The 21,326-nt window shown below is 39.5% G+C and overlaps 1 protein-coding gene across 1 annotated transcript in view; it reads left to right on the top strand.

Moving 5' to 3' along the window:
- The first annotated feature begins 4,460 nt into the window (after positions 1–4,460).
- The window catches only part of RAD18 (RAD18 E3 ubiquitin protein ligase), an 84,718-nt gene continuing 67,852 nt past the window's right edge, over positions 4,461–21,326 (top strand). The window contains exons 1-4 of the mRNA XM_019024543.3: positions 4,461–4,658; positions 8,992–9,073; positions 19,397–19,458; positions 20,673–20,743. Of these exons, the coding sequence (XP_018880088.1) occupies positions 4,608–4,658; positions 8,992–9,073; positions 19,397–19,458; positions 20,673–20,743 (266 nt within the window). The 5' untranslated portion in view covers positions 4,461–4,607. The remainder of the gene's footprint in view (positions 4,659–8,991; positions 9,074–19,396; positions 19,459–20,672; positions 20,744–21,326) is intronic.

The following is a 21,326-nucleotide window of genomic DNA, read 5'->3' as shown; positions in this document are numbered from 1 at the left end:
ATCACAAGATCGACCCCAGATTCAAGGAGTGGAGCCACATACCCACCTGTTGCTGGAAGGAGTCCCATGGAAACAAAGTGTGGATAGGCAGGGGAAAAATTTATAAGCATTTTTGCAACCTGCTTACTTGCAGGCACCCATTCCCTCTTTTTCTGTATGTCACACCCTGTTGTTCATTTGGGGCATCACTCCCACTCCCAGACTCACACTTAGATAATCTGAGGCACAGCGATTGGTTCAAGGATGGGCATGTGACCCAATTCTGGCCAATGAGACTTGGTCCTGGTACTTTTGCTGAGAACTGTTGGGAATGAGGTCCGTCCTTTCTGCTGAGGTAGCTGTGCTAATAGAATGTAGGCCTGGAGCTTCTGGAGCCATGTTTGCCTCTCATGGGGGGAACCTGCATGAGCGTTAAGTCGACAGTGAGGGAAGAAGATATAAGGCATTAAGAAAGAGTGATTATGGCCAGGCACGGTGGCTCACGCCTGTAATCCCAGCACTTTGGAAGGCTGAGGCTGGGAGTTCACGAGGTCAGGAGTTCAAGACCAGCCTGACCAATATGGTGAAACCCCATCTCTACTAAAAATACACAAGAATTAGCTGGGCATGGTGGCACATGCCTGTAGTCCCAGTAGGGAGGCTGAAGCAGGATAATCGCTTGAACCCAGGAGACAGAGGTTGCATTGAGCTGAGATTACACCACTGCACTCCAGCATGGGCGACACAGTGAGACTCCGTCTCAAAAAAAAAAAAAAAAAGAAGAAAGAGTGATTGAGAGGGAAGAAGAGAGACCACCTGGATCAAGCCATACCTGAATACCTACCTCAGGTCTTTTCAGTTACATGAGCTAACACACTGCCTTTCTTGCTTAGGCCATTTTGAGTTAGCTTTCTAATTCAGCACTTTGAACCAAAAAGTCCTAATACAGTTCCCTCCCTTAAAATTCTTCCTGTCTGATCTCAAAGCTCTTCCCATCTGCAGACCTTGACTTGGACTGGGCATTCCTCTGTCTAGTGTACTTGTCACCTCTGCTTGGGCATATAGTAGGTGCTCAGCGAACACTTGTTTGAAGGATCAATAGGAGGGGTTGGGACTCCTCCTAAGAAGGGGCTTTGGTGACAGACAGGTAGCTGGCCTCAGTGAGAAGCTCCCAGAGGTGATGATGGTCTAACAGGCAGGTGGAGGGGGTAATGGGCACAGTCTGTAAGTGTAAACAAGACCTAGCTGTCCCAGGGCTGGGAGGGAGAGAATAAGGCAGGGTCCATGTCTGGGAGGAGTCAAGATAGGGGCCTGGTCACAAGGACACAGCAGGGCCTGCTTCCTAGAACTGGGGTCCACAGTAAGCGTGAGGTCCACAGCACTTTTACCTCCTCCGGACTGTGCCATCCAGGTTCAGTCCCTGTCACCTTCTTCTACTGTACACTTTCCACTTTGATCCTTTCTTCACCCAGCAGCTAGAATGACCTTTGGAAAATGTAAATTACACCCCTGCCTAAAGCCTCTAAGGGCTTCCCCCCGTGCTTATAGCAACATAATATTGATGACAGCTGACACTCACACAGGGCTTAGTAGTTGCCAGGCACCCTTCTAGGCATTATACCTACAATAACTCCTTTAATTATCCCTACAAGGCAAATACTAATATTATCCCCATTTTGCAGATGAGAAAATTGAGGCACAGAGAGGTCAACAACTTACCCAAGTTAACATGGATTAAAATCTGAACTTTTTACTAAGGCATGGAACTCTCCACTTCTGGGGTCTTTGGGTCTTTTCATGGCTGTCTCTCTCTATCAGTTGGGTCTCTGCACATATGTCACTTCCTCAGAGGGAGCCTCCCAGATCATACAATTTACAGTGTCCCCTCCTCTGTCCATTTTATCACCCTTTTTTTTATTGTTTCTACATCGGTTACTGTTTTATGCAATTATCTTACTCATTTTTTTACAAACTCTCTTTTTTTTTATCCTGGCTCCATGCTCACCCCCAGGCTGCCAGCTCCTGGAGAACAGAGGCCATATCTGTCTTACTCACCTCTGTATTCTAGCACCTTGTACAAGTGGAGAGTGGCTCAATAAACATTTGTTAAAATGAATGGAGGAAGGGAGAGATGGAGGCAGGGAGGAAGGAAGAAAAAAATAAGGAAGGAAGGAAAGAAGGAACGAAGGAAGGGAGGAAGAAAGGAAGGAAGGAAAGGGAGGGAGGGAGCTCCTTTAATATCCCCTCTCCCGTAACTAGAATGAGGAAGATGGGGCCTAGAGGAAGAGAGAGTGCTGGGCAGAGAGGAACAGGATGAAGAGAACCTGGAAAGGAGCTCAGGAGCCACAGGACATCCCCAGGTTAATCCAGGGCAGGCCCCACACTCAGTTGGGAGAATGCTTCTCTAATTAGGGTTGTCAGATTTGGCAAATAAAAATGCAGGATGCCCAGTTAAATATTTGAATTTCTGGTAAACAACAAATAATTGGTTAATAGGTTGTGTGCAATATTTGGGGCAGGTTTACACTAAAATGTTGTGTGCAGTTCATCTGAAATTCAGATTTACTGGGCAACTTGTATTTTATCTGGCCATCCTATTCTGGCTCCTTGCTGTGTGCTATGTGCCACAGAAGATTCCACTAAACACTAGCCTGCTTTTATTTTACATGGAACATTTTGTTTTTAGTCCTGAATAAGGAAGTACAATCTCTTTATTGATCTAACAGAAGGAGAAAGTCCGTACAAACAGCAGCTTGTTAAGAGGAGAATGGCTCCCAGGGTTAGATAAACACCCAAGACAAATGCCTTTTCCTGAGCTCAAAGTGCGCTTGTGTTCTTGAACTTTCCTTCCTGGGCCTAGAGGTGGGCTTGATGGGATCTATCACCCTGGTGCTGCTGAAGATGGCAGGAAGAGAAATGCTCAGCCTGGGAGGAAAAGATTTATGGGAATGTGGGCTTAGTCGGTGATTCATCCATTCATTCAGCCTCACCCACCAGCTATTGGCAGACACTCAGAGATGAATGGCACCACATCCTGTCCTGGAGGCTCTCCATAGATAGGGAAATGAATTTTGGCCCCAGGACCAACAAGTACTGCCTGCTTCCAAATCTGTCTCCATGGTTGAATGCAAAAAGTACATTCCTGTCCCTGTCTTCTCTCTCTCTCCCTTTCTCCTTACCCATTCTTTCTCTTTTTTCTCATCTCCTCTCTCTTCCTCTCTCACCTTCCCAGCCATTTGTCACCTTAAACCTAATTACCTTGTCCAACTAGTACTGTGAAAAAAACAATTACTGGTTCACTCAGGCCACGGACCTGGTCTTAAATGCTTTTCCTTTGTCTCTCCAAGACCCCACTTCCTCCTCATCCAGAACTATCCAACATTTTCCAGCTCAGCCTGGCATTCATTTGAGTTCATTTGCATGCCGTTCTATGATTGGCTGATACAAAGTGGGGGGCGGGGGTGGACACCGTAAACCTCCATTCCTCATGCATTTAATATAACATGTATGAAAAAAAGTATCTATGTTTATATCTCGTTTAAGAAAAAAATTGTTCAATGATACTTGTTAAAGCACAATAAGGAAGACTTAATCAGGACAATTCAAGTAGGTATAGAGACCACTGGAACTGTGTCTTGCAATTGGTGAAAACTGGGCTCAACTCTGAATGCAACATGGGCAAATGGAAATTTATAGCCAGGAAGCAGGGTGGGGAGCAGTGCATGAAAAATTACTAAGAGGAAACATCAGAGGTAAAAGTAGATTCTTGCTGAAGAGGCCAGGGTGATCAGACATCAACTGGGGGATGGTGGAGGATGAGGAACACATCAGATATCAAGAGTGATCACATATCAAAGGTGGAGATTCTTGGTAACTTGATTTAGCAGGGTTTTTTGCTAAAACTGGATTTTTACAGGAAATACACAGATTGGCCTAGGAGAAGGTTCAGGAGCCTGACTAAAGTTTGCTCAAGCAAAGAATCTTTGTCAATCTGCATAGGAAATACTAGAAGGCTATATGCCAAAGTTAATGGTGCTTCTCTCCGAAGAAAAAGAAAAACTGTGCATTAAAATTTTAATATGAATAAAAGCAACAGCTCCCATTTAAAGCCCAGAGGTCCTGTTTGGAATCTGACTCGAAACTCTATCCACTTTTTCGGGCGTAGGCTTCTCTTGTGTAAACTGACAATGGTAACATCTACCTCCCAGTGTTGTAATACGGGAGACATAAAGTAATGGATATAAAAACTTCTGTTCAGAGCAAGGACGGATAGTCATTGCGATTAGGGTGGGCGACCCGGAGGGGGTCATGAGCCTAGACCTTGACAGATCTGGCGAGGTCTGGATTTGGTTTGATTCCTGGCTATCTTTTCTTAATATTCAATTGGCTCTGCGCTTTTTAACCGTTCACTTTCTTCAAGGTAAGTGCCGCAGAAGCCTGGCGCATGCGCAGTACAAGCCCTTAAGCGGCGCCCCGCCCACATACTACTACAACTTCCGGCAGGCTCCGCGCCCGCCTCTGGCGCGTCGCGGGCTGCTGACGTAATGCGGTAGCGCGGGGAATTTCGAGTGGTGTTGGCGCGCCGGAGGCTAGTGGGTGGCTGACCCCCAGCATCTTCGGGAGCGACCATGGACTCCCTGGCCGAGCCTCGGTGGCCTCCGGGCCTGGCAGTCATGAAGGTGAGTGCTTCGGGGAGGTTGGGAGCTCCCGGGTGTCTGCGGGGGGAGGTCCCTCCCTTTGAGGAGGATGTCCTCGCGTTAAGGAGAAAGGATGAGGCGCGAGCGTCGCACTGGGCCCGGGTATCCGGCTCTGCCCTGCCACTAGCCGACCGCGTGGCTCTGGGTCTCAGTTTACTCCTCTGATAAGTGACAAGGACAAGCCTGGTGAGCTGAGGTTGGCAGTCTTATGGAACCAGCTATTCTGCGATCCAATCCCAACAATAACATGGAGAAAAACAGTTACTCCAAACAATGACATCGACAGCTGTTCTTTACTGAAAGCTTACTTTGTGTCAAGCACTAAACAGTGACACCGGACATGATTTTGGGTGGACACTTTATCAGATAACATGTATGTAATCACGTAGCCAAGCAGGTAGTCTCCTTTACAGGCTCTTTCATTTCTTCTGATTATTCTCAATAAACCTAGTGCTGGTTTGTTCTGACATACTGCCCCAACTCCTCTCTAACACACCTTCACTCTTCTCTAACAATTGCTCATGTCTCTTAAACAGAGATCAGGACTCAGGCTCAGCGCTGATCTTGCATTGCATCTAATTATTTCACTTAAATAACATTTATTTTTGTGGCCACTTTCTGTTTTGGCAAGGCATACCAGTTTCCATTTACAGTAGTGGTGGGCCCTGGATTTGCTCAAGAGCAGATGCACTTTGCTGTGCTGGCTAAAGATCAGTTGCTTGGTGTTTCTTCTTGCTCTGTGATTATTTCCGTTTCTCACAGTGGCTAAGATAGCCTTCTTCTCTTCCTCAGTTTTGTAGACTTGGGGATTATAATATCTGTCCCACTGACTCATAAATTTGACTTTAGAATTAAGTGAAGGCTAAAGTAAGTAGAAGGCCTTGTTCTTCCTGCTGTCATCAGTGACGTCTAGAGTGCTTGGGGACTTGAGATATCTGCATGATGAGAAGCTGACATTGTGAAATGATCCAGGAAAGCTGTAGTTTTGGAGTTGTGGGCTTGGCACCAGGATGCAGTGGAGAAGAGCACAGATTTGAGTTCCAGTGGTCCTGGGTGAAATCTCCTCTCTGCCTCTTAACTGTATGACCTTCGGTTAGTAACTTAACCTCTCTGAGCCTGAATTTCTTCAACTATAAATTAGAGACAAAAATAACAGTTCGTAGGATTGATTAAATAAATTAGTTGATGTATGTGGGCACAGATTCTGCCGTGTATTCACTGTGCTTACTGCAGTGCCTGACACCAAGTGGGTGCTCAAATATTATTTGCTGCTTGATTGAAAGTGTCTGGAATGTAGTAAGCATTCAATGAATATATTTTATTATTATTAGCACTGTGTTAAGTGCTTCTTTCCCCTTTTAATTTGTTGTCATGAACCTTGACTTGGATAAGGAAAGTAAAAGAGCTCTGTAACCTGTAAAGCTCCTGCTTTGTAGATTTAAGCACACTTTACATATTCCCACAATTTCAGTGTTCTTTAGAGGCGGGTTCCATGTCTTCTCTGACTTTGGTATCTCACCACAGCACTGAATGTAGAGTTTGGCACCACAGAGTGTTCAGTGAGTGTTCAACCAGAGAGTCGATTGAGCCCATATTTTTTGCTCACATTGGAATCATGGAATCTTAAGGTTAGAAAACCAGCCCCTTTCAGTATTTTAATCTCCTTTATAACACATCTGCCAATTTCTCACCTAAGTTTTGCTTGAACTCTTCCAGGCACAAAGAACTATCAGATCCCAGAAGCAGATCTGACTGAAGTTACTTCTTTTATTGAATAGAAGTCTGACTCAGAATCCATGGTTGCTAACTTAGGATTCACAGAAAGACTTTGGAGTCTCAAGTTATTTGTAAAATTTTTGCATGTATGTTTTTCTGAGAAGAGAGTCCATAGTTTTCATCCATTTTTCAAAGGGATCTGTAACCCCAAAAACTTAAGAGTATTTTTGTAATTATTACGTTTTTTCCACCCATTTTCTACTTCTCCCTTTCACTTTCTCTCTCTCTAAACTAAAGAAATTTTGGGGAGTCTGCTGACCACTCTCTATTCAGGCATCACTTTTTGTTTAGTTGGTTGAGGCACATGTGATATGCATGTTACTGTCTTGGAGTGACATGACAAGAAATTTGAACCAGAAATAGCTCATCTGATGTAGTGTCAGCTTCCACAGTTGTGCTCTGCAGATCTTTCAGAATCATTCCTCCACCAGAAGAGGATGGCATAGATAAGAAAGTGTGGTATAATAGACTGGTTCTGGCTTCTGGGCCTGCCTCTGCTCTTAATTGATCTTGAACATAACCCTTTAGATTTTTGTGTCTGTGACAGCTTATCATCCACAATAATGGAAGATTTTGGCATTTTATTATTTCCCTGGTTTTACTTTAACAAAAATTTACTGTTTTTGGCATATTATAAATGTAATATGTGTACACAGTAGAAAAAATTAAAATTCAGAATAAGATAAAGGAGAAAAATAAAACCATCCATAATTCTACCACCCAGAGAACCAGTGTTTAACATTTTACCTTATTTTCCTTTGGTTTTTGTGCATTTAAAATTTGGGATCACTGTGGAGTCAACTTCTTGGGTTTGATCCAGCCAACTTAGGAACTCTGTAGACTTTATTTTTAAAATTGGGATACTGATGCTGTGGACTTCATAAGATTGCTATGAAGATTAAACTACAGAGTTGTTATTATTATGTATTATTGGCATAGATTTATTTTCTGATTTTTATTTTCCTAGGACATTAATTATTCTTTGAAAGCATGTTTTTTAATGGCTGCATAATATTTCATCACATGGAGCATTAGCGACATTAGTCCTTTTTTGTTTACGTTTTTAAAATTCAGGTAATAGGTTCACATGGTTCAAAATACACATAAAATAAAAAGTAAAAGTCTCCTTCTTACCATGTTCCTGGCCCTGATCATTATTTATGACTTCTTGTTTATCTTCTCATTATTTACATTTACAATGAAAATAGAATGCATTCTTTTTTCCTTTTTTTCTTTTTTGAGATAGGGTCTCACTGTCGCCCAGACTGGAGTGCAGTGGCAATCACGGCTCACTGCAGCCTTGAACTCCTGGGCTAAAGCAATCCTTCCGCCTCAGCCTCCTGAGTAGCTGGGACTACAGGCATGCGCCACTACGCCCAACGAATTTTTAAATTTTTTATAGACATGGATTTTTGTTATTTTGCCCAGGCTGGTCTCAAACTCCTGGACTCAAGCAGTTCTCCTGCCTTGGCCTCCCAAAGTGCTAGGATTACAGAGCCACCATGCTAGGCCTATTAGAATACATTCTTACTCACCTCTTCCTTTTAAATAAACGGTAGCATAGTATATGTACTGTCTATACCTTATTTCCTTTTTTCACTTATCTTGGCAATCTTTTCATATCAGTATGAAGGAGAGCTTCCTCTTTTTTTTTTTTTTTTTTGAGACAGTTTCACTCGGTCATGCCGGCTGGAGTATAGTGGTGCGATGTGGGCTCACTGCAACCTACGCCTCCTGGACTCAAGCGATCCTCCCGTCGAGAGCTTCCTCCTTTTAAAAAATATTTCTATTGAATGGAATAATGTTTTATTTTAAACAATTTGAAAGATTTTAGGTTGCCAGAGTAGTTCGTTTCCTGTTTGGATTGCATTCCAGGTTGGCACACATCTCTCTTTCCAAGCTGTCCACTTTCCCTTCCTCTGCTTTCACTGCCCCAGCTCTTTCCAGGCTTCCTCATTTGGCTCCGTGTATAGTACCATGCCGAAAGCACTGGACTGCCAGAAGGGAGACAGGAATTTTGGTCTTGGCTTGACTAATGCCTACTATTGTGTGCCTGCTTTTGATACCAGTTTCCTCTTTTGACTAGACAGTTTCTAGTGTTTGGCTTTAACATTCTTTGATTTGATTCTTAACCTGTGTGGTGGCAATGGCCACCTTTCACCCAATAGTGACTATAGGCTAGGTGTTGGAGTCTGAAGAGGAGGAGGCTTGGAGTAAGAGCTGGAAGCGCATTAGAAGTGGAACAGAAGTACAGTAGCCCTTATGTGAAGGGATGACAATATGGCACAAGAATCGGCGTGCCATCATCTTTAGCTGTCTAAAGCAATTTGGGCAACCTGAGACTGAATGTATAAGAGTCATATGAGAGAAGTTTTTATTTATTTGTCAAGATCCCTTGCAGTTTATCTGGAGTTAGCTTTTGAATTTGTGTATTTGACAGAGAATTTGATTTTTTTTAGGGGACAGAGAAAAAGTTTTGTGACAGGACTTCCAATTTTGATGTCTTTCTGATATGTATATATGCATATTTGCATTTCAGACAATAGATGATTTGCTGCGGTGTGGAATTTGCTTCGAGTATTTCAACATTGCAATGATAATACCTCAGTGTTCACATAACTGTAAGTATGTTTTGTTCCTGTGAGTTAGTAAATTGCGATTTTTACATGAGGTAGTGTTAATTTAACACCAAAGATATGTGCACATACTTTTGTTTCACCTTTAGCTCTTCTATCTTGTAGTTTTTCAGAAGGTCTTTTTCACTGCCTTCCTCTTGAATACTGAAGGTTTTTACAAGGCTTCTATATTTTCTACCTCGTTCCTCTTTGGTATTTTTATGATTCTTATAGCATTTATGGCAATAAAATTTTTGGTCACAATAAGTGGTTCTTTATTTGCCAAGTGCTTTTTGACGTTAAGTTTCAGAATTTTTGTTTTTAACAGGATAACAGATAGGTGGTTCCACCAGGTAGTACTTGACATAGAATTTCAAAGTTTAAAAATCTGTAACAATAAGAATATTGCCCCAGTGGGAGAATTCTACCACTGACTTTATTACAGACAGTTTTATACCTTAACTGCTACGTGATGCTGGAAAGACTCATGTTGGAATTTGTTTGTACTTCTCTTTATGAGTCTAGTATATAAGCATTTAAAAATATTGTACCTTAAGATATTTAGTGCATAGGGGTTACCCTATCATTGTCGAGGAGCTAGACATACAGTTTATGGGTTATTCAGGTTCATGATCTTTCTTGTCCTCTATTTTCAAGTTGATTTATCTTGGAAAGTTAAAAACAGTCAACTTAGGCCTAAGAAGTTGGTTTTAGTTGGTAGTAGCTTTGGTGAAAAAGTTTCTGTAAAGAAGACATAATAAGAGGATAGCAGTGACGGCAGCACAGGCATTACAGATATCCTTGGGCTTGACTCTTGAAAATCTGGTGAGTATTTACTACTTTAGAAAATGTTTGTGAGAATTAAATGTGCAGAACTCACTGTCTGGCACATTATGAGTCCTTAATAATGTTAGTTTTCTTCCAGACAAGATTCACATTAAAAACCAAGATAAGTTTTGGAGATTGTTTTAAAATATATTTTAACATCATCTTTATTTGGGTGTAATTTACATACAATGAAATACATCCATTTTAAGTGCACATTAAGGTATAAAAGTGTTCATGAATTTTGACAAATGTGTATGCTGTGTAACTACTGCAATTAAGATACTGAACATTTTCATTATCTGATAAATTTCTCCCCATCTCAGTCAGTATGACCTCAGCTAGCCATCTGTAGTCTATTTCCGGACTCTTCTATTCCATTGATCTTAGAAACTTAGTAGTTTTTCACCAAAACTACTGCCCACTAAAACCAATTGTTTAGGCCTAAGTTTACTGTTGCTTTAGCTTTCCAAGATAAATCAACTTGAAAATAGAGAACAGGAAAAAGCATGAACCTAAATAAACTGTAAACTGTTTGTCTAACTCCTGAACAATGATAGGATAACCCCTATTGCAGTAAATACCTCAAGGTACAATATTTTAAAATGCTTATATGCTAGATTCATATGTGTCTATCCTTGTGCCAGTACCACACTATCTTGATTACTGTGGCTTTGTAGTAAGTCTTGGAGTCAGGCATTGTAAGTCCTCCAACTTTTTTTTCTTTGTTTTTTTTAGGATCGTTGCATTTTAAATGCATTTCCATGTATAACTTAAAATCAGGTTGTCAATTTCTACCAAAAGCCTGCTGGGATGTTCACTAGAATTGTATTGAATCTAGAGATCAATTTGGGAGAAATGACATCTTAACAATGCCGAGTCTTCAGTGTATGAATATGATACACTTCTCTATCTTTATTTCTCTCAACAGTGTTGTTTGATTTTCATTGCACAGACCTTGCACAAAGAAATATAACTTATATTGACCTTTCGTCTTCTGACTGCAGTAAATTCACTTAATTCCAGCATCTTTTTTGTTAATTCCTTAGAAATTTTTGCATACACAATCATGTCATTTGTGGATAAAGACAGTTTTACTTCTTCCTTTCTGATCTATACGCCTTTATGTTTCTTTTTGTTACACAGGCTGGTACCTCAACTACAGTGTTGAAAGTGGTGTGGATGGACATCCTGTCCTTACTCTTAATTTTATGGGGAAAGCATTCAGTCTTTTACCATTAAGTATGATGTTAGCTGTAAGTTTTTTTTATATTCTTAATATGTTTTCATAAAGCTACCAAGTTGAGGCACTTCTCTACTCCTGGTTAGGCGAGAGGATTTTTTTTTTTTTTTAAATCATGAATGGGTGTTGAATTTTGTCAAGTATTTTCTGCAGCTATGGAGATGCTCATATGATTTTCTTCCTTTGTTTTGTAACATAGCTAATAACATTGCTTTTGTTTGTTTTTGTTTTGTTTTGTTTGGGAGACAGGGCCTCACTCCCTCACAGTGGCTTTGTTACAGACTGGCTTTGTACTGTAGTCCCCCCTTATCTGTGATTTCAGTTACCTGTGGTCAACTGCATTCTGAAAATACTAAATGGGAAATTCTGGAAATAAATAATTCATAAGTTTTAAATTGCACTCTGTTCTAAGTAAAGCACTGATGAAATCTTGTGCCGTCCTGCCCAGGATGGGAATCATCCCTTTGTCAAGTGTATTGATGTTACATATGCTATCTACCGTTAATCGTTTAGTGACCATCCTGGTTATCAGATTGACTGTTGCAGTATCACAGTAATTGTAACTGTGTTGCAGAACACAGTAATTGTGTCAAGTAGCCCTTATTTTACTTAATAGTAGCCCCAAAGCACAAGAGTAATGATGCTGGCAATTCGGATATGACAAAGAGAAATCATAAAATGCTTCCTTTAAGTGAAAAGGTGAAAGTTCTTAACAAGGAAAGGAAAGAAAATTGTATGCTGAGGTTGCTAAGATCTACAGTACCATCTACAGTACAGCACAAGATATTTTGAGAGAAAGACCACATTTACATAACTTTTGTTATAGTATATTGTTTTAATTCTATGTTATTGTTATTGTTCCTAATCTCTTACTGTGTCTTATTAATAAATTAAACTTTATCATAGGTAAGTATGTATAGGAAAAAACGTAGTATAAATAGGATTCAGTACTATCTGTGGTTTTAGGCATCCACTGCGCTTTATGGAATGTCTCGCCTGTGTATAAGGGGGCACTACCATATAGAGAAGGATCTTTACTAGTCAGCTTGACTGCAGATTCTAGGGGCTTCTTAAGCCTTTTCTGTGGATGTGTCTTCCCTGGACTTGTGATTATAAATTTCCAAGTTGAGAGATTTGGTCAGTTTTTTCATTAGCTGCTGTTTTTCTCTCTCATGTGTCTGTCCATGGTATTGCAGGTTCTCCAGAGTTGCTGTAAGCCATCAACCTCTTTTTTTGTTTTCAGCTGCCCTCAAGCATCTAAAGTATGCCGATCCAAAGCACCCCAAGTTGAGTGAGACAGAAACCATTCCCTTAGGCAGTCCTTTGAAGAGTTCAAATGTTGGTCACACACTCCACTATTCTCTCCCAGCCTCCCCTCCCAAGATAAGCCACAGAGCTGTATCAGCCTCTGTCTGCTGTACTATGGGTCCTCTGGATCAGTAGCAAGTGACCCAGCTCTTTTTTGTTCTTAGCAGTCCCCAGTCACCTAGAACATGCAGGGTTCATGCTTAGTGGGGTGAGACAGAAGCCAGTCCTCTGGCCAGCTCTTGGAAAAGCTAGAACACTGGACCGTGTTTCCCTTCTTTCTCTCCCCAGGCAGAAAGTTGGGGGTTTCTCTTCCTTGCTGAGCCTGGGGGAGGCACACTGGCCAGTGAGTGTGGTACTAGTCCAGACCTTTGCTTTTGTTCTCAGTGGCCCTCAACCTGGTTCCCTTTTCTGTCAGTGTATAGATTCAGGCAGCTCAGAAACCAGTTTCTCAAGTAGCCCCCACAATGTATGTGCTAGTCTTCTGTTTCTCTCCCTAGGGATATATGTTGTTTGCTCACTTCTTCATGACTTATAGCTGTCACTTATGCCATTCTTTAAGAGGAAGTCAGTGAAGGGAAGTTTCAGTAATGATGATTTTTTATTTTATGAGCACTTTTTTTTTCACTTGTGAAGTCTCAATATTCAGTAGGCCTCTTCTACTAAACACCAGTTGTCACAAGTCCCGTCATGTCTAAAATTTGCTCTGGGTCTTTAGTGTTTTAATGACACAAAACCCTCAGGGCTTTAGTGGAAGCCAGTTCTGTCATGTTCTGGTATCATCTTGGATTGACTAGAATTGGTGATCCAGAATCCTAGGTATTTATTGTTGCTTCTTAGATTTTTCATGATTTATCATTTTTAAATCACTTTATTTTGTTTTGTTCTGTTTAGGTTTTTGGATATGAGTAATAAACACTACATTTGTAGTTCTGCAGGTACAAAGGTGTGAGTGGGGTGCCTTGGCAGAATGCAGGTCAATTAAATTGATCCAAATTTGTGCTATTAAAGAGTATTTTGGGGGCAAGAGGGAGCAGACTTACTCCAACCCATAAAACACCATTAAGTGAGAAATGGTCTTGCTAATAGACTGATATGCTCAAGTGCCAATTTTCTTTGCACTTGATATAATTTTTCTCACTTGATAATGGAAGATGATCAACATATTTAGCAATCGGCTGGCTTTCAAACATCAAAAGAGTCTAGCATCTTAATAGTAAAAAGGAAATTTCTAAAACTTAAACCAATCCTTGTCGTGTGAAATCTTAAGGACTTTATGAAAGAAGGAACTTTTTAGAAAGAAACATCTAAAGTGTCCAGTTAAAAGCAAAAACCAGTGTGAAAAGAACAGGAGGTCCAAGAAAGCTGAAAAGGTTGGCATCTGCCTCCAGTTCTAATGTTAAGGGACAGTTAGTTGGTAAGAGAATAACATCCCTCCAACTAAAGACTAGCATTTCAGAATTTCCAGAAGTGCAGCTCTGCATAGTTATATCTCCCTTTTGTGTGTGTAGCTATTTCTCTTCTCCTCTGCCTTGTTTCACAGTGCTACTTCATGAGAATATAAAAGAAGATAAACACGTTTATTATTTGTCTAATAGAATCTTATGTTGTCTCTTGAATTAGCAAAGGTCTCATAAGTGGAACATTTCATATTTCAGTTTTTTTAAAAAAATGAAATAAAATTGCTTTTTACTTCTACACAAGCTTTGATTAATTTTTTTTGAGTCAAAATCCACAAAAGGAAAAAAAAAAAGATTGCTGGACAAGCTTTAAAATAGTGGTAATTTATCAGTGTCCACAAGCCAATTATTTTATCTAGGATCTTGCTTGGGATTAGAGATGCCCCCTCTCCCAAGGCTTGGATATTTCTGTGAAACTACTTTTTAATTCATTGTTGTTATTGTACCTTCTTCCACTCTGCCCACACATCTTTTTTGGGCTCTCTTGGATGGAAAGACAAATTTCATAGGTGATTTAAATGAAGCCCTCTGGGAATACATGAATTCAAAACTCTTCAGCTGTTCTTCACTAGAAAATAAATTATGCTGGTCTGCAGCTTACCAGTACATATTTGGTAGTAGTCTAGTAGACTGAAATTAAGCCTAGGGCTTGATCTACTTAGGACTTCATATCTGGTTCTCCTCATTTCAAAAGAAAAGAAGAGGAAAGATATACAAGATTATGCAGAAGGGAAAGTAGTAGCCTTATTATAAATGCTAATTTAAAAGGTACATGTGACCTTATTAATTAAATGTTATTTATTGATGTATACATAATATATATAATGTATACTTATATAGGTACAATTACATATATAATAATATATACACAATATATTGTATAAGTATACATTATATAACTATACATAGTACATATTTATTTAAGTATACATTATAGTATAAATATACAGTATATATTTATTATAAACAAATATTTATAGATATAGTCAGTCTCTGACTTACCATGATTTGACTTAGGATTTTTCAACTTTACGATGGTGTGAAAACGATACACATTCAGTAGAAACCATACTTTGAATTTTGAATTTTGATCTTTTCCCAGGCTAGAGATAGGTATATTAAATACATTTTGGCTTATGATATTTTCAATTTATGATGGGTTTATCAGGATGTAATCCCATGTTAAGTCAAGGAGCATCTGTAATTTGTAATAATTAATATATTAAGAGTATGGACTCTGGTGCTTGCCTTTGCCACATATTAGTTCCATTATCTTTGGCAAGTTGGCTGAGCCCTGTGCTTCATTTTTCTTCTTGTCAAATGTGACTAACATTGGTACCAACCTCAGGGTTGCTGTAAGGATCAAAAGAGTTAATACATGTAAAGTGCTTAGAACAGAGCACATACTAAGTGCAGTGTTTATTTGAACCACATGAAATTGCCAATATTTGTCCATTTTTGACTTAACCAAAAATGTCAGTTTCATATAATTCAACTTAATAGTGACAACTTATTAATTTTTTAAAAATTGTTGCTGTTGTTGAATCAATATTACATATTAAGAATGTGATTTACTGACCAAAATCCATTGAATCACTGTGACTGGGGGTACAGCCTGGGAAACTAAGTTAAAACCAACATAAATCTCCCTAGGTGACTGAGCTGAACAGCTAGGTTTTAGGATTTCTTGACTTACAGTATTGCTCAGGAGACTTCTTATAGTATAAAGAGAATAGCATTGATAATTAAGAGAATGAGTCTGGACAGGAATTTTTGCCTCAGGATGATTCATACCTTGAGTCTCATCCATATCTGATTTAGGTGATATTTAGATGAGACTTTAGATTTTAGACTTTAGAGTTGGTACTGGAATAAGTTAAGACTTTTGGGGCTGTTGACATGGGATGGATGTATTTTGCATTTGAGAAGAACATGAATTTGGGAGGTTAAAGGTGGAATGCCTGGAGTGAATTTTATCCCCCCTAAAGTCCTATGTCGAAGCCCCAACCCCAATGTGTTGGTGTTTGAAGATGAGGCCTTTGGGAGATAATTAGGTTTAAATTAGGTCCTGACAGTGGAGCCCTAGTGATGGGATTAGTGTCCGTGTGAGAAGAGATACCGGAGCTTATGGTCTCTCCCCACCCCCTCATGGGAGGACGCAGTGAGAAGGTGGTTGTCTATAGGCCAGAAAGAGAGCTTTCAGCATAAACTTACCATATTGGCACCTTGATCTTGGACTTTTAGCCTCCAGAACCATGAGAAAACAATTTCTGTTGTTTAACCTGCCCAGTCTGTGGTATTTTGTTATGGCAGCTCAAGCTAAGAAATGCTTTCCTGTAGTCTTTTGTACCATTGCTGTCATTCATTTCACTTATGCATAAGCATTCATAAGCATGCATTTTTATACGCATATACATAATAAGCATCTATAATTGAATACTTCGTTATTATTTTTGTACAAACTGTTATCTGTTAAATTAACAAGAAAAAGTTTTTGTTACAGTTTCACATTTTCCTTCTCCAGTACTCTTCCTTTCTTTACGTAGATTGGAGTTTCTGACCTAAATTATTTTCCTCCTCTCTGAAGAATTTCTTTTAGCATTTCTTGCAAGGGAAGTCTACTGAAAACAGATTCCTTCAATTTGTATTTGTCTGAGAAAGTCCTTATTTCTCTTTCACTTTTGAGGGATAATTTCTCAGGATATAGTTTTAGGTTGGTGATGTTTTTCTCTCAACACTAAATATTTCAGTGCACTCTCTGTGATTTGTGAGAAGTCAGGTGTCATTCTTTGCTCCTCTGTAGGTAAGGCCCCCACTACAGCTTCTTTCAAGATTTTTTCTTTATCTTTGATTTTATGTAGTTTCAATATGATTGGCTGAGGTGTCTATTTGTTTTGTTTTTGCATTTATCCTGGTTAGTGTTCTCCGATCTTCCAGGATAAGTAGTTTAGTGTTTAACATTAATTTGGAGAAATTCTTAGCCATTATTATTTCTTCTGTTCCTTTCATTCTTCTCTTTCTGGTATTCCCATTATGTGTATGTTACATCTTTTGTAGTCATCCTGCAGTTCTTGGATATTCTATTCCATTTTTCCTGTCTTTTTTTCTCTTTGCTTTTCAGTTTTGGAGGTTTCTATTGACATGTCCTAAAGCTCAGAGATTCCTCAGCCGTGTTCTATCTATTAATGAACCTATCAAAGGCATTCTGTTATAGTGGTTCTTTCTATCACTAGCATTCCTTTTTGATTCTTCCTTAGAATTTCCACCTCTCTGCTTATGTTCCCATCTGTTCTTGCATGTTGTCTACTTTTTCCATTAGAGCCCTTAGCATATAATTTTTAAAAATTGCTGGTTCGATAATTTCAACATTTCTGTATATCTGACTTTGGTTCTGATGCTTGCTCAGTTTCTTCAAACTGTGTGTTTTTCCTTGTGGTTTTTTTCTTAATAACTGGAAATGATGTCCTGGGTAAAAGGAACTGCAGTAAATAGGCCTTTAGGTATGGGCAGAGGGGACACGTTCTATAGTCCTGTGATTAGGTCTTTTAGCGAACTTTGCCCCTGGACTGTGAATGTCACTAGTGCTCCTCAGTTTTCCCCTCCTTAGACGGGACAGGATGGCTAGAGGGCTGGAGTTGTGTATTTCCTTTTTCCAGAGTCAGCTGGGCTCTGATAAAACTCTAGTAGATTAGGCTCTGTAAAATAGTTTCTCCTGAGGGAGGGCTTTGTTAAGAACAGACTACTCTGGGCCAGTGCAGTGGCTCAGACCTGTAATCCCAGCCCTTTGGGAGGCTGAGGTGGGCGATCACCTGAGGCCAGGAGTTTGAGACCAGCCTGGCCAATATGGCGAAACCCCATCTCTACCAAAAATACAAAAATTAGCTGGATGTGGTGGCGCACACCTGTAATCCCAGCTACTCGGGAGGCTGAGGCGGCAGAATCACTTGAACCCAGGAGGCGGAGGTTGCATTGAGCCGAGATTGCACCACTGTACTCCAGCCTGGCTGACAGAATTAGACTCCATCTTGAAGGGGGGAAAAAAAAAAACACCAGACTACTCTGGCTTGTTTAGAAATGGTTACTTTTACCCTCCTACTCCTGGAAGGACTGGGGGGTTTTTCTCCAATATTCACTGTGAGAACTTTGAAGAACTTCTGGAACTAAAACTCACAGAAGTGTGAGGACATCCTCTCCATGCCTGCAATGACAGGGTTCCCTGGAGTTTTTAACTCTCAGACTTGCCCACACTGAGCCGCCAGCAATTCGTCAATTACAGCTCAGGTTCTCCCACCCCAGCACTGGTTCCAGCACAGGTTTCTTCTCTGGTTCCCATGGAGGTTTCTGTTCGTGGGTTTCTGTTCCAGTAAGTTGTGATTGTCTGTATTACCCCTCTCTCTCTCTCCAGTTCGGGGGGAGCAGTTTGCCCTGTGACCCTGCTTTTCTGCTGGATCTACGAAAAGTTGTTGGTTTTTCAGTTTGTTCAGCTTTTTACTTGTTAGGACAGAGTGGTGACTTCCAAGCCCCTTACATGCTGAATCGGTCCCCTATATTCATCTTTGCTTCCTAAAAGAACTCAACCTGTTGTCTGTTTTATCCTTTTCATAATATGTTTCTTTGTTTTTCCTCCTGGGGTGCTCTTACTTAGGCTGGCAAGACTTGCTTATTTCCTGGATATCCATACCATTGAAATTATGCTGTCTCCTCCTCAACTAAACAGAATCCTGAATTTATACAGTATACTGAAATTATACTGTCTCCTCCTCAACTAAACAGAATCCAGCTGAATTTGGGCTACTAGTAAATTAGCTTAGGTAATTAGTAAGGTACCATTCTGTTAGTCACATCTGCTTTGTCTTTGACCGGGAGAACATTTACACTGCCTTGAGTGTGGTAAATTTAGTTTGTGCCCATTTCCTGCTTAAATTGTTAGGATATATTATGCGGAATTATGCTGTAATTGCTTCACTATTTTATTAGCTCCTTGAGGTCAAGAACCTTCCTTTATATATATTGTTCTTAGTGCCTACCACAAAAGTGCTTGTTAAATGTGGGACGAGGACATTATTTACAGAATTAAGATATAGATGTCCCTAATGTGATAACCTGGATATATATTTTTTCTTAATATGTGTATATATATTATTTCAAAATTTATATTTTCAAATGATAAGCAGTAGAGATATCTGGCAGGTTTATACAGTACCCAGCCCAAGTGTATGTTTCCTGTGTTTTGCAGATGGAGGACACAGAGTGATGTATGTTGCTTGTGTAGTTGTGGTATCCTAAAAACTTACAATATTTATGTTTTCCTTTCCTTAAAATGCTGTTTAATCACATGTGTAAGTGTGCATAGAGTAGAGGTACTAGAAATTTAAGCTTATGATGATATACCTTAGATGATGGAAATAGTCTAGGGCTTAAGATTCTGTTAGAAGTCATATTCCTGTATTATTAATATAGCTTAATTAACATTATGTTGCACTTTGTGTTTTGCAGACTGCTCTCTCTGTATAAGAAAATTTCTGTCCTATAAAACTCAGTGTCCAACTTGCTGTGTGGTGAGTTTTTGTTTCCTTTTTTTAAAACTTACTGACTGCTGCAAATATTTCTGCTTTGTGTATGCGTAAAAGCCTGTGTATATATAGGGTGATGTGTAGTTACTGAATTAAGCTATATGAAAGACATTTTCAGAAAGGACCTCTAAAGTACATGTAAGAAGAGCTGGGCTTTGTTCAGTTTTTTTGTTAAGATTTCTGAAAACCTAAATGTATTTTAGGAAGTAGCACTCTTTAATTCTTATGACCCATGTTTTTATGGCTTCTAATTTTTAATAATTTCTCACTTCGGTAGAAACTCTGGTAGTATGATTATTCATTTGCAAAGAACTAAGTATTTGTGCAGAAGGTAAATATGCATGGCTGTTGGGCTTAATCCGGCCTACCTGTTCCCTTACATCTTTCCCCTACCAGAGCTTCAGGGAAAACCCTAGGAAGTTTGTTGTTATTGTTTCTGAAACTTTTCAAGTAGTGGGAACAGGTGGAAAAGTAGACTAAAAGGGTAATTAAACATAAGTGGGAATAAAGAAAGAAGAGACAAGTGAGGTCTGACAGAGCCGACACTAGGACTAGGTAAGGAGTTTCGTTAGTTTTGCCTCTCTGGTAGGTATGTGGTGTCAGGGTGTCACTGAACATTTCGAACTATTTCTCTATGTAAGAAATTTTGTGATTTGGCTCTTAAGTCTAAGATCTTTACGATATGTTACACTGCTTTTGACAAGGTGGTCTCATCGCTGAGATAAACTGTGTACCATTCATGCCAAATAAGTACTGGGTTTGTCACTTTTCTCTTGCATTCCTGAAAACCAATCTTACTTTAAAATTCTCCTTGAACACTTAGTGCCTCTCCCAATGTTAGAACTTAAAAGAACATTTCTCTTCTGTTTTTCCGGAGAAATTTTTGAGAAAGCTGAGTGCTGGCATTTTGAAGAAAGATTCTTGCTTATATTAGGTTTGATTGTAGTCAGTACAGAGTATATATGATTATAAGAGAAGCTCTGGAGAGCTTTTATCAGACTTCCAGTCAGCAGATACTGATTCACTGTTTTAAAATTTCATATTAGCATGAGATAAATGAACTTTATTTTGAGGCTGCCTTAGAAGACTTAGTGGGATGGAGAACCTCAGGAGGATGGGTCAGACATTTTCAAAAACAAGATTATGACAAGTTGATTATTGTTTTTGACCTTTTTCCATCTGTCGTTTGTTTTTTCTAGACTGTCACAGAGCCGGATCTGAAAAATAACCGCATATTAGATGAACTGGTAAAAAGCTTGAATTTTGCACGGTATGATTTAATTTTGTGACTAACCTCTAACTACTTTTGCCTTTTGTATGTGTTCTCTCTTTACTTTGTGCACCTTTGGATTAGGGAATGCAGGGTTGCATATTTTATAGTCAAAGAAGGGAAGTAACAGTCATTATTCACACATGGAAAATTTACTAGAGTAAGATTTTCTTCCTTTACTTAACAGAAATTCTCCTGTAGTATAGAATAATTAAGAGTTAAAATGCAGATATGAGGACTTCCTTACTTTTGGGTGCTCTGAAGATACTCCTTTTCCTGCCCAAGCCCTAGAATCAGCCATTTCTCCAAGGAGCTCCTCTTCTTGGAGAATAGTATTTAGAGACCAGGATCTGGTGCTGGGTATGCTTGTTGCTACTGGGGTGTCATTGCTTCTAGGCCCTCTCAATGGACAGAGCTAAGTAATATATGTATGTTATATATATGTATGTACTAACTCATGTATATACACATATCTATAATTGATTCTGTCTGCTATATATTAATCTATTAATTCTTAATTGGATTTATTCAGCATGTATTAATTGGTATGGCATTTGAAATATGTAATTGCTTGTACTTTATA

The sequence above is a fragment of the Gorilla gorilla genome, chromosome 2, assembly GCF_029281585.2.
Source record: "Gorilla gorilla gorilla isolate KB3781 chromosome 2, NHGRI_mGorGor1-v2.1_pri, whole genome shotgun sequence".
Lineage (NCBI taxonomy): Eukaryota > Metazoa > Chordata > Mammalia > Primates > Hominidae > Gorilla > Gorilla gorilla.
This window is presented reverse-complemented; position numbering and strand designations above follow the sequence as displayed.